At 51.5% G+C, this 14,738-nt stretch overlaps 1 protein-coding gene across 2 annotated transcripts in view; it reads right to left on the reverse strand.

Annotated features, from left to right (window-relative positions):
• Positions 1-14,738, reverse strand: part of KLHL18 (kelch like family member 18) — a 34,661-nt gene that overhangs the window by 8,238 nt on the left and 11,685 nt on the right. For both annotated transcript variants that reach the window (XM_072154527.1, XM_072154526.1), the window contains exon 2: positions 10,700-10,830. In XM_072154527.1, the coding sequence (XP_072010628.1) occupies positions 10,700-10,830 (131 nt within the window). The remainder of the gene's footprint in view (positions 1-10,699; positions 10,831-14,738) is intronic.

Genomic DNA, 14,738 nt, shown 5'->3' on the forward strand with positions numbered 1-14,738 from the left:
GTGATGTCCCCAGTAACACAGGTGCGGGGGCTGATGAGGACAGGGCTGGGGACAATGTGTCATGTGTAAGTAACAATCACCACTGGGCAGTATAATAGGAGCAGGTAACATGGTGTCAGTGATGTCTCCAGTAACACAGGTGCGGGGGCTGATGGGGACAGGGCTGGGGACAATGTGTCATGTGTAAGTAACAATCACCACTGGGCAGTATAATAGGAGCAGGTAACATGGTGTCAGTGATGTCCCCAGTAACACAGGTGCGGGGGCTGATGGGGACAGGGCTGGGGACAATGTGTCCTGTGTAAGTAACAATCACCACTGGGCAGTATAATAGGAGCAGGTAACATGGTGTCAGTGATGTCTCCAGTAACACAGGTGCGGGGGCTGATGGGGACAGGGCTGGGGACAATGTGTCATGTGTAAGTAACAATCACCACTGGGCAGTATAATAGGAGCAGGTAACATGGTGTCAGTGATGTCTCCAGTAACACAGGTGCGGGGGCTGATGGGGACAGGGCTGGGGACAATGTGTCATGTGTAAGTAACAATCACCACTGGGCAGTATAATAGGAGCAGGTAACATGGTGTCAGTGATGTCCCCAGTAACACAGGTGCGGGGGCAGATGAGGACAGGGCTGGGGACAATGTGTCATGTGTAAGTAACAATCACCACTGGGCAGTATAATAGGAGCAGGTAACATGGTGTCAGTGATGTCTCCAGTAACACAGGTGCGGGGGCTGATGGGGACAGGGCTGGGGAGAATGTGTCATGTGTAAGTAACAATCACCACTGGGCAGTATAATAGGAGCAGGTAACATGGTGTCAGTGATGTCTCCAGTAACACAGGTGCGGGGGCTGATGGGGACAGGGCTGGGGACAATGTGTCATGTGTAAGTAACAATCACCACTGGGCAGTATAATAGGAGCAGGTAACATGATGTCAGTGATGTCTCCAGTAACACAGGTGCGGGGGCTGATGGGGACAGGGCCGGGGGACAATGTGTCATGTGTAAGTAACAATCACCACTGGGCAGTATAATAGGAGCAGGTAACATGGTGTCAGTGATGTCTCCAGTAACACAGGTGCGGGGGCTGATGGGGACAGGGCTGGGGAGAATGTGTCATGTGTAAGTAACAATCACCACTGGGCAGTATAATAGGAGCAGGTAACATGGTGTCAGTGATGTCTCCAGTAACACAGGTGCGGGGGCTGATGGGGACAGGGCTGGGGACAATGTGTCATGTGTAAGTAACAATCACCACTGGGCAGTATAATAGGAGCAGGTAACATGGTGTCAGTGATGTCTCCAGTAACAGGTGCGGGGGCTGATGAGGACAGGGCTGGGGACAATGTGTCATGTGTAAGTAACAATCACCACTGGGCAGTATAATAGGAGCAGGTAACATGGTGTCAGTGATGTCCCCAGTAACACAGGTGCGGGGGCTGATGGGGACAGGGCTGGGGGACAATGTGTCATGTGTAAGTAACAATCACCACTGGGCAGTATAATAGGAGCAGGTAACATGGTGTCAGTGATGTCCCCAGTAACACAGGTGCGGGGGCTGATGGGGACAGGGCTGGGGACAATGTGTCATGTGTAAGTAACAATCACCACTGGGCAGTATAATAGGAGCAGGTAACATGGTGTCAGTGATGTCCCCAGTAACACAGGTGCGGGGGCTGATGGGGACAGGGCTGGGGACAATGTGTCATGTGTAAGTAACAATCACCACTGGGCAGTATAATAGGAGCAGGTAACATGGTGTCAGTGATGTCTCCAGTAACACAGGTGCGGGGGCTGATGGGGACAGGGCTGGGGACAATGTGTCATGTGTAAGTAACAATCACCACTGGGCAGTATAATAGGAGCAGGTAACATGGTGTCAGTGATGTCTCCAGTAACACAGGTGCAGGGGCTGATGGGGACAGGGCTGGGGACAATGTGTCATGTGTAAGTAACAATCACCACTGGGCAGTATAATAGGAGCAGGTAACATGGTGTCAGTGATGTCTCCAGTAACACAGGTGCGGGGGCTGATGGGGACAGGGCTGGGGACAATGTGTCATGTGTAAGTAACAATCACCACTGGGCAGTATAATAGGAGCAGGTAACATGGTGTCAGTGATGTCTCCAGTAACACAGGTGCGGGGGCTGATGGGGACAGGTCTGGGGGACAATGTGTCATGTGTAAGTAACAATCACCACTGGGCAGTATAATAGGAGCAGGTAACATGGTGTCAGTGATGTCTCCAGTAACACAGGTGCGGGGGCTGATGAGGACAGGGCTGGGGACAATGTGTCATGTGTAAGTAACAATCACCACTGGGCAGTATAATAGGAGCAGGTAACATGGTGTCAGTGATGTCCCCAGTAACACAGGTGCCGGGGCTGATGAGGACAGGGCTGGGGACAATGTGTCATGTGTAAGTAACAATCACCACTGGGCAGTATAATAGGAGCAGGTAACATGGTGTCAGTGATGTCTCCAGTAACACAGGTGCGGGGGCTGATGGGGACAGGGCTGGGGACAATGTGTCATGTGTAAGTAACAATCACCACTGGGCAGTATAATAGGAGCAGGTAACATGGTGTCAGTGATGTCTCCAGTAACACAGGTGCGGGGGCTGATGGGGACAGGGCTGGGGACAATGTGTCATGTGTAAGTAACAATCACCACTGGGCAGTATAATAGGAGCAGGTAACATGGTGTCAGTGATGTCCCCAGTAACACAGGTGCGGGGGCTGATGGGGACAGGGCTGGGGGACAATGTGTCATGTGTAAGTAACAATCACCACTGGGCAGTATAATAGGAGCAGGTCACATGGTGTCAGTGATGTCTCCAGTAACACAGGTGCGGGGGCTGATGGGGACAGGGCTGGGGACAATGTGTCATGTGTAAGTAACAATCACCACTGGGCAGTATAATAGGAGCAGGTAACATGGTGTCAGTGATGTCTCCAGTAACACAGGTGCGGGGGCTGATGGGGACAGGGCTGGGGACAATGTGTCATGTGTAAGTAACAATCACCACTGGGCAGTATAATAGGAGCAGGTAACATGGTGTCAGTGATGTCTCCAGTAACACAGGTGCGGGGGCTGATGGGGACAGGGCTGGGGACAATGTGTCATGTGTAAGTAACAATCACCACTGGGCAGTATAATAGGAGCAGGTAACATGGTGTCAGTGATGTCTCCAGTAACACAGGTGCGGGGGCTGATGGGGACAGGGCTGGGGGACAATGTGTCATGTGTAAGTAACAATCACCACTGGGCAGTATAATAGGAGCAGGTAACATGGTGTCAGTGATGTCTCCAGTAACACAGGTGCGGGGGCTGATGGGGACAGGGCTGGGGACAATGTGTCATGTGTAAGTAACAATCACCACTGGGCAGTATAATAGGAGCAGGTAACATGGTGTCAGTGATGTCCCCAGTAACACAGGTGTGGGGGCTGATGGGGACAGGGCTGGGGACAATGTGTCATGTGTAAGTAACAATCACCACTGGGCAGTATAATAGGAGCAGCTGCCATGGTGTCAGTGATGTCTCCAGTAACACAGGTGCGGGGGCTGATGGGGACAGGACTGGGGACAATGTGTCATGTGTAAGTAACAATCACCACTGGGCAGTATAATAGGAGCAGGTAACATGGTGTCAGTGATGTCCCCAGTAACACACGTGCGGGGGCTGATGGGGACAGGGCTGGGGACAATGTGTCATGTGTAAGTAACAATCACCACTGGGCAGTATAATAGGAGCAGGTAACATGGTGTCAGTGATGTCTCCAGTAACACAGGTGCGGGGGCTGATGGGGACAGGGCTGGGGACAATGTGTCATGTGTAAGTAATCACCACTGGGCAGTATAATAGGAGCAGGTAACATGGTGTCAGTGATGTCTCCAGTAACACAGGTGCGGGGGCTGATGGGGACAGGGCTGGGGACAATGTGTCATGTGTAAGTAACAATCACCACTGGGCAGTATAATAGGAGCAGGTAACATGGTGTCAGTGATGTCTCCAGTAACACAGGTGCGGGGGCTGATGGGGACAGGGCTGGGGACAATGTGTCATGTGTAAGTAACAATCACCACTGGGCAGTATAATAGGAGCAGGTAACATGGTGTCAGTGATGTCTCCAGTAACACAGGTGCGGGGGCTGATGGGGACAGGGCTGGGGGACAATGTGTCATGTGTAAGTAACAATCACCACTGGGCAGTATAATAGGAGCAGGTAACATGGTGTCAGTGATGTCCCCAGTAACACAGGTGCGGGGGCTGATGGGGACAGGGCTGGGGACAATGTGTCATGTGTAAGTAACAATCACCACTGGGCAGTATAATAGGAGCAGGTAACATGGTGTCAGTGATGTCTCCAGTAACACAGGTGCGGGGGCTGATGAGGACAGGGCTGGGGACAATGTGTCATGTGTAAGTAACAATCACCACTGGGCAGTATAATAGGAGCAGGTAACATGGTGTCAGTGATGTCTCCAGTAACACAGGTGCGGGGGCTGATGGGGACAGGGCTGGGGACAATGTGTCATGTGTAAGTAACAATCACCACTGGGCAGTATAATAGGAGCAGGTAACATGGTGTCAGTGATGTCCCCAGTAACACAGGTGCGGGGGCTGATGAGGACAGGGCTGGGGACAATGTGTCATGTGTAAGTAACAATCACCACTGGGCAGTATAATAGGAGCAGGTAACATGGTGTCAGTCATGTCTCCAGTAACACAGGTGCGGGGGCTGATGGGGACAGGGCTGGGGACAATGTGTCATGTGTAAGTAACAATCACCACTGGGCAGTATAATAGGAGCAGGTAACATGGTGTCAGTGATGTCTCCAGTAACACAGGTGCGGGGGCTGATGAGGACAGGGCTGGGGACAATGTGTCATGTGTAAGTAACAATCACCACTGGGCAGTATAATAGGAGCAGGTAACATGGTGTCTTTGATGTCTCCAGTAACACAGGTGCGGGGGCTGATGGGGACAGGGCTGGGGACAATGTGTCATGTGTAAGTAACAATCACCACTGGGCAGTATAATAGGAGCAGGTAACATGGTGTCAGTGATGTCCCCAGTAACACAGGTGCGGGGGCTGATGGGGACAGGGCTGGGGACAATGTGTCATGTGTAAGTAACAATCACCACTGGGCAGTATAATAGGAGCAGCTGCCATGGTGTCAGTGATGTCTCCAGTAACACAGGTGCGGGGGCTGATGGGGACAGGACTGGGGACAATGTGTCATGTGTAAGTAACAATCACCACTGGGCAGTATAATAGGAGCAGGTAACATGGTGTCAGTGATGTCTCCAGTAACACAGGTGCGGGGGCTGATGGGGACAGGGCTGGGGACAATGTGTCATGTGTAAGTAACAATCACCACTGGGCAGTATAATAGGAGCAGGTAACATGGTGTCAGTGATGTCTCCAGTAACACAGGTGCGGGGGCTGATGAGGACAGGGCTGGGGACAATGTGTCATGTGTAAGTAACAATCACCACTGGGCAGTATAATAGGAGCAGGTAACATGGTGTCAGTGATGTCCCCAGTAACACAGGTGCGGGGGCTGATGAGGACAGGGCTGGGGACAATGTGTCATGTGTAAGTAACAATCACCACTGGGCAGTATAATAGGAGCAGGTAACATGGTGTCAGTGATGTCTCCAGTAACACAGGTGCGGGGGCTGATGAGGACAGGGCTGGGGGACAATGTGTCATGTGTAAGTAACAATCACCACTGGGCAGTATAATAGGAGCAGGTAACATGGTGTCAGTGATGTCTCCAGTAACACAGGTGCGGGGGCTGATGGGGACAGGGCTGGGGACAATGTGTCATGTGTAAGTAACAATCACCACTGGGCAGTATAATAGGAGCAGGTAACATGGTGTCAGTGATGTCTCCAGTAACACAGGTGCGGGGGCTGATGGGGACAGGGCTGGGGACAATGTGTCATGTGTAAGTAACAATCACCACTGGGCAGTATAATAGGAGCAGGTAACATGGTGTCAGTGATGTCTCCAGTAACACAGGTGCGGGGGCTGATGGGGAGAGGACTGGGGACAATGTGTCATGTGTAAGTAACAATCACCACTGGGCAGTATAATAGGAGCAGGTAACATGGTGTCAGTGATGTCTCCAGTAACACAGGTGCGGGGGCTGATGGGGACAGGGCTGGGGACAATGTGTCATGTGTAAGTAACAATCACCACTGGGCAGTATAATAGGAGCAGGTAACATGGTGTCAGTGATGTCCCCAGTAACACAGGTGCGGGGGCTGATGGGGACAGGGCTGGGGACAATGTGTCATGTGTAAGTAACAATCACCACTGGGCAGTATAATAGGAGCAGCTGCCATGGTGTCAGTGATGTCTCCAGTAACACAGGTGCGGGGGCTGATGGGGACAGGACTGGGGACAATGTGTCATGTGTAAGTAACAATCACCACTGGGCAGTATAATAGGAGCAGGTAACATGGTGTCAGTGATGTCCCCAGTAACACAGGTGCGGGGGCTGATGGGGCAGGGCTGGGGACAATGTGTCATGTGTAAGTAACAATAACCACTGGGCAGTATAATAGGAGCAGGTAACATGGTGTCAGTGATGTCTCCAGTAACACAGGTGCGGGGGCTGATGGGGACAGGGCTGGGGACAATGTGTCATGTGTAAGTAACAATCACCACTGGGCAGTATAATAGGAGCAGGTAACATGGTGTCAGTGATGTCCCCAGTAACACAGGTGCAGGGGCTGATGAGGACAGGGCTGGGGACAATGTGTCATGTGTAAGTAACAATCACCACTGGGCAGTATAATAGGAGCAGGTAACATGGTGTCAGTGATGTCTCCAGTAACACAGGTGCGGGGGCTGATGGGGACAGGGCTGGGGACAATGTGTCATGTGTAAGTAACAATCACCACTGGGCAGTATAATAGGAGCAGGTAACATGGTGTCTTTGATGTCTCCAGTAACACAGGTGCGGGGGCTGATGGGGACAGGGCTGGGGACAATGTGTCATGTGTAAGTAACAATCACCACTGGGCAGTATAATAGGAGCAGGTAACATGGTGTCAGTGATGTCTCCAGTAACACAGGTGCGGGGGCTGATGGGGACAGGGCTGGGGACAATGTGTCATGTGTAAGTAACAATCACCACTGGGCAGTATAATAGGAGCAGGTAACATGGTGTCTTTGATGTCTCCAGTAACACAGGTGCGGGGGCTGATGGGGACAGGGCTGGGGACAATGTGTCATGTGTAAGTAACAATCACCACTGGGCAGTATAATAGGAGCAGGTAACATGGTGTCAGTGATGTCCCCAGTAACACAGGTGCGGGGGCTGATGGGGACAGGGCTGGGGACAATGTGTCATGTGTAAGTAACAATCACCACTGGGCAGTATAATAGGAGCAGGTAACATGGTGTCAGTGATGTCCCCAGTAACACAGGTGCGGGGGCTGATGGGGACAGGGCTGGGGACAATGTGTCATGTGTAAGTAACAATCACCACTGGGCAGTATAATAGGAGCAGGTAACATGGTGTCAGTGATGTCTCCAGTAACAGGTGCGGGGGCTGATGGGGCAGGGCTGGGGACAATGTGTCATGTGTAAGTAACAATCACCACTGGGCAGTATAATAGGAGCAGGTAACATGGTGTCAGTGATGTCCCCAGTAACACAGGTGCGGGGGCTGATGGGGACAGGGCTGGGGAAAATGTGTCATGTGTAAGTAACAATCACCACTGGGCAGTATAATAGGAGCAGGTAACATGGTGTCAGTGATGTCTCCAGTAACACAGGTGCGGGGGCTGATGGGGACAGGGCTGGGGACAATGTGTCATGTGTAAGTAACAATCACCACTGGGCAGTATAATAGGAGCAGGTAACATGGTGTCAGTGATGTCTCCAGTAACACAGGTGCGGGGGCTGATGGGGACAGGGCTGGGGACAATGTGTCATGTGTAAGTAACAATCACCACTGGGCAGTATAATAGGAGCAGGTAACATGGTGTCAGTGATGTCTCCAGTAACACAGGTGCGGGGGCTGATGGGGACAGGGCTGGGGACAATGTGTCATGTGTAAGTAACAATCACCACTGGGCAGTATAATAGGAGCAGGTAACATGGTGTCAGTGATGTCTCCAGTAACAGGTGCGGGGGCTGATGGGGCAGGGCTGGGGACAATGTGTCATGTGTAAGTAACAATCACCACTGGGCAGTATAATAGGAGCAGGTAACATGGTGTCAGTGGTGTCTCCAGTAACACAGGTGCGGGGGCTGATGGGGACAGGGCTGGGGACAATGTGTCATGTGTAAGTAACAATCACCACTGGGCAGTATAATAGGAGCAGGTAACATGGTGTCAGTGGTGTCTCCAGTAACACAGGTGCGGGGGCTGATGGGGACAGGGCTGGGGACAATGTGTCATGTGTAAGTAACAATCACCACTGGGCAGTATAATAGGAGCAGGTAACATGGTGTCAGTGGTGTCTCCAGTAACACAGGTGCGGGGGCTGATGGGGACAGGGCTGGGGACAATGTGTCATGTGTAAGTAACAATCACCACTGGGCAGTATAATAGGAGCAGGTAACATGGTGTCAGTGATGTCCCCAGTAACACAGGTGCGGGGGCTGATGGGGACAGGGCTGGGGACAATGTGTCATGTGTAAGTAACAATCACCACTGGGCAGTATAATAGGAGCAGGTAACATGGTGTCAGTGATGTCCCCAGTAACACAGGTGCGGGGGCTGATGGGGACAGGGCTGGGGACAATGTGTCATGTGTAAGTAACAATCACCACTGGGCAGTATAATAGGAGCAGGTAACATGGTGTCAGTGATGTCCCCAGTAACACAGGTGCGGGGGCTGATGGGGACAGGGCTGGGGACAATGTGTCATGTGTAAGTAACAATCACCACTGGGCAGTATAATAGGAGCAGGTAACATGGTGTCAGTGATGTCCCCAGTAACACAGGTGCGGGGGCTGATGGGGACAGGGCTGGGGACAATGTGTCATGTGTAAGTAACAATCACCACTGGGCAGTATAATAGGAGCAGGTAACATGGTGTCAGTGATGTCCCCAGTAACACAGGTGCGGGGGCTGATGAGGACAGGGCTGGGGACAATGTGTCATGTGTAAGTAACAATCACCACTGGGCAGTATAATAGGAGCAGGTAACATGGTGTCAGTGATGTCTCCAGTAACACAGGTGCGGGGGCTGATGGGGACAGGGCTGGGGACAATGTGTCATGTGTAAGTAACAATCACCACTGGGCAGTATAATAGGAGCAGGTAACATGGTGTCAGTGATGTCTCCAGTAACACAGGTGCAGGGGCTGATGGGGACAGGGCTGGGGACAATGTGTCATGTGTAAGTAACAATCACCACTGGGCAGTATAATAGGAGCAGGTAACATGGTGTCAGTGGTGTCTCCAGTAACACAGGTGCGGGGGCTGATGGGGACAGGGCTGGGGACAATGTGTCATGTGTAAGTAACAATCACCACTGGGCAGTATAATAGGAGCAGGTAACATGGTGTCAGTGATGTCTCCAGTAACACAGGTGCGGGGGCTGATGGGGACAGGGCTGGGGACAATGTGTCATGTGTAAGTAACAATCACCACTGGGCAGTATAATAGGAGCAGGTAACATGGTGTCAGTGATGTCCCCAGTAACACAGGTGCGGGGGCTGATGGGGACAGGGCTGGGGACAATGGGGGTCATTTACTAAGGGCCCGATTCGCGTTTTCCCGACGTGTTACCCGAATATTTCCGATTTGCGCCGCTTGTACATGAATTGCCCCGGGTTTTTGGCGCACGCGATCGGATTGTGGCGCATCGGGGCCGGCATGCGCGCGACAGAAATCGGGGGGCGTGGCCGAACGAAAACCCGACGTATTCGGAAAAACCGCCGCATTTAAAATCCGAAAATGTGTCGCTTGGGGAGCGCTCACCTTCACCTTCTATGGGATGGTGCATTCCGGGGCGTTAAGATTATTTTCGGCGCTGCAGCGCCACCTGGTGGACGGCGGAGGAACTACCATCTTAAATCCCAGCCGGACCCGAATCCTGTGCAGAGAACGCGCCGCTGGATCGCGAATGGGCCGGGTAAGTAAATGTGCCCCAATGTGTCAGGATTAAGTAACAATCACACCCCTGGACACTTTACAAGGAGGCTGCTGCTTGGCATCATTGTTTCTCTTCTGTTAACCATTGAGAACTTGTGGTCAATCATCAGGAGACAGGGGAAAAAAAAAACCAACACATTGTGACAGAATGCAGCAGTGATTGTGCAGGAATGGACGGCGATCAGTCAGGATCTGGTGCAGGAGGTGAGTGAGAGCTGCCAGGGAGAATTGCAGAGGTCCTGGAGAAGAAGGAGAGGTCCTGCAGATACTGACTGGCTGCAGTAACTCCTCCCACCTGACAATAAAAGCTTCTGCTCCCCATAATATGATTGCACTTGTATCTCTGTATGTGACAAACATCTGACAGACCAGAGGGAACATCATGTGACAGGAGGAGATTTGGGTCACTCTCAGGACTTATGGCCAGGACTGTACTGCTCCCTCTTCGGATACATTGTACCCAGAGTATAGACGGCAGAGATAGCAGAAAGCATCCAGTGCATCCTGACTAATCCTTCTCACAGCTGAGGGTCTGTTACAGTAGGATGCAGCTGCTTACCTGGGGTCCATGCCCTGCATGACGATCTCGTCCTGCTTGCACTCCATCATGTCGTTGGTGAACATAGCGTGGAAGTACGGGATGGAGGCCGCCAGGACGATGCGGTGCGCGCTGAACTTGTGCTCCCCCACCTGAAGACAAAAATCAGAGAATCACCCGACTGCACCCGTCCACGAGGAGGCCACAAAGGGTTAAGGAGGAGGTGGCACCCTGCCAGGAGCCTCCGCCCAATCAGGCAGCAGTAAGCCCTAATCTTCTTAGTGCAACGAAGCCACAACATCCCAGAACCAGCGCAGTCCGGACCATCAGGTGCCCATCGGGTCATTACACCCCCTGTAAACCGGAATCTATTCATCCCAATATTCCTCTGTATGCACCCCCCCAAATCCATGACTGCCCCCACCCATTGCCCCCGGGGGTCAGTGCTGGATTATCAGGAAATTCAGGCCAGAGGTACATTACCCATGATGCAACAGTGCAGGATACGGCTCAGTGATACACGGCCGGGTGACAGTAGGACAGATGCACATTATACAGGGGGGAGGGGGGAAGATCTACTGCTCATCCCCGGGTAAGAGGCTGAACCAGAACATAATCCAATCTACTCAGCCCCAGTGACACTCATTCCAATACATGACCCGGGATCATACCCCAGAGCTGCACTCACTATTCACTGTGTACATACATGACATTACTTATCCTGTACTGATCCTGAGTTACATCCTGTATTATACCCCAGAGCTGCACTCACTATTCTGCTGCTGGTGCAGTCACTGTGTACATACATGACATTACTTATCCTGTACTGATCCTGAGTTACATCCTGTATTATACCCCAGAGCTGCACTCACTATTCTGCTGCTGGTGCAGTCACTGTGTACATACATGACATTACTTATCCTGTACTGATCCTGAGTTACATACTGTAAATCTTTTATTTTATATATAAAAATGAAAAACATTACAACAATAAACATAAATCAAGCCATAACTTCTGGCAAAACAAAACAATAATAATAATAACAAAACAATAATACAAACTAAAAGAGACTTACGAAAATCTCCTGGCCCAGCCACACACACACCACACAATCAGCATAAGAACCAACAAAACCATCACCCAATCCCACCACCTAATTTTTTTTTTTTTTTTTTATATAATTTTTTATAATAAATTTTTTTTTTTTTTTTTTTTTTTTTTTTTTTTTCCATAAATAACTAAAGGATACACAGCAAAAAAAAGACAAACAGGAAATAAAAACATTAAATATAAACTAACTAAATCCCACGCCCATCACCCTCCCACCCAGACACTGGTCTAACGTCCAAAGTCCGCGCTATATAGTCCAGACCAGTGCCCAGGATCATATTGTCCGAATCCCGTCCACCCCCCTCCCAACCTAACACCCTAACACCAACACCCCAAAACCAACCAAGCTATATACACATTAACTATAACTACATAAATACACACTGTACACAAAATACAAACACATTAAACATATCAACATATAACAAACCAACCACATAAAGCCCAGGTTCGGCGCCTGCAAGCCGCTACATCACTATAACCTCAGATACAAAACAAAAATCTACAGTGTCAGCTTCAGCCCAACACCAGGAGAGGAGATGACAGACTAAGGGACACTAAAGGAGAACCCCCTCCAAAGGAGAGAGGCCCTCCCCGTGCCCAGCCTCTCATACTCCAGAGAGCGCACCTTCACCAGGTCACCCAGAATGTTCCTAACCACCTCAACCACCGGGAGGATTTTACGCTGCGTCGATACTAAACACCGTGCGTTCCACGTGTGGTACCTGACCACTAGACTGACTAAGAATAACGTGCAGCGGTCCCGGCCACCCAGGCCTCTGAATGCTCCATAGGCCCACTCCGCATAGGAGAGACCGGCCAACCCGGGCCAATGGATGGAAGCGCCCACCCGGTTGTACACCTCTGTGTTAAAGGGGCACTGAAGCAGGAAGTGGTCCATGCTCTCCAGCAGACCACCGCACTCCTCCCGGGGACAACCCCTTTCCTCAGAGCTCCTACACTTCAGATTGTCCCTCACACACAGCTTTCCATGGAAGCAGCGCCAAGTCAAGTCCCAAAACTTCAAGGGGATCCTGATGGAATTCAAAAGACCTAAACCCACCCCAAGATCCCGACTTGGGCAATCCCTGAGGGCCAGAGGCTTCTGGAAATGGGTCAACAGAACCCTTTTGTCAAGGATTTTCCTCGACATGGTCCTGATCTCCCACATTCCCAGACCCCACCGGCGAATCACCTTCAGAACCGGGGTAGCGTAAGCCGGAAGATGCCCATGTGGTGTACGGAGATCCTTCACTCGCCCTCCTGTCTCCCATTCCTGGAAGAAAGGCCGAAACCATCCCCTGCAGGAGTATACCCACGGAGGAGCCCTCTCTTTCCAGAGGTTTGCGATATTGATCTTAAGAAAGGTATTCACTAGGAACACCACAGGGTTGACCATACACAACCCTCCTTGTCTCCTCGTGCGGTAAGTAACCTCCCTCTTGATTAGGTTCAGCCTATTCCCCCATAACAGCTGGAAGAACAGACTGTAGACCCGAGTCCAGAGGGGTTCTGGCAACATGCACACACTGCCCAGATATATCAGCAATGGGAGCAGGTAAGTTTTAATCAAGTTCACCCTTTCCCTGAGGGTCAAAGACCAACCCTTCCACTGGTCCACCTTCTGGGCGGCGATCTTAAGCCTGCCGTCCCAGTTTTGCATGGGGTAATCCCCCTGGCCAAATTCGATGCCGAGAACTTTGGCAGAGTCTTGGGGCCCTGGAAGAGTGTCCGGGAGATCAAAGCCTGGATCCCCCTCTCCCAGCCAGAGACTCTCACACTTATCCCGGTTGATCTTGGACCCAGAAGCCTCTGAGTAGCGGTCAACCTCTGACATCACCCATTGCGCCTCCCCTCTCGAGGACACAAAAACGGTGACATCATCAGCATACGCTACCACCCTTAGAGTGGCTTCCGGTGCCGCCTGGTCCATCCCGACTCCCACCAACGGCCCACGATCAACCCTCCTAAGGAATGGGTCAATCGCGAACACGTATAAAAGTGGGCTCAGAGGACAACCCTGGCGAACACCAGACCCGACCTCAAAAGAGCGGCCAATCCAACCGTTCACAAGCGGGAAACTCTCTGCCCCTGCGTACAAAACCTTTAGCCAATTGACAAACTCCCCCGGCAGGCCATACCTCAGAAGGACAGACCAGAGGTACTCGTGGTTAACCCGATCAAACGCTTTTGCCTGATCCAAGGACAGCAAGTACCCCTTCCAGTTACCAGCCCTGCCCTGCTCCACTGCCTCCCGAACACAAAGCACAGCACTAAATGTACTGCGGCCTGGAACAGAGCAGTGCTGGGTCCCCGAAAGGAGCCGGGGCGCAAACTGCACCAGCCGATTAAACAGCACCTTTGCCAAAACCTTTCTGTCCGCATTGAGAAGCGCTATGGGACGCCAGTTCTCAATACGAGATCGGTCCTTACCCTTTGACAGGATGATCAGGGCAGACCTCCTCATTGACTTCGGCAGAGCGCCCGAGGAAAGACACTCATTGAATACCTCAGTCAAGAGGGGAACCAAGGCGTCCTTAAAGGTCTTATAAAACTCGGATGTTAAGCCATCCGGACCCGGCGATTTCTTGAGGGCGAGCCCTTCAATCGCCCGGCTGACTTCCTCTTCCCTGATCATCTCTGTCAAAACATCAAGAGAGGGGTCTACTCCTGGCTCAGGGACAGTTTCAGCCAGGAAAGCCGACATCACATCCCGATCTAGATCCTTCCTGCCCAAGAGGTGCGAGTAGAAGGATCTGACGACCTCCAGAATCCCTGATCTGGACCTTTTCAGGGATCCCGTACTGTCAACCAGTCCTGTGACAACTTTACCATTCACTGACATCTTGCAGTTTCTGTAAGGGTCGGGCGAGCGGTATTTCCCGTAATCCCTCTCAAAAACCAAAGATGCGTGTCTATCGTACTGACACCTCTTCAGCAAGGATTTCA

This window comes from Engystomops pustulosus, chromosome 5, assembly GCF_040894005.1.
Source record: "Engystomops pustulosus chromosome 5, aEngPut4.maternal, whole genome shotgun sequence".
NCBI classification, from domain to species: Eukaryota; Metazoa; Chordata; class Amphibia; order Anura; family Leptodactylidae; genus Engystomops; species Engystomops pustulosus.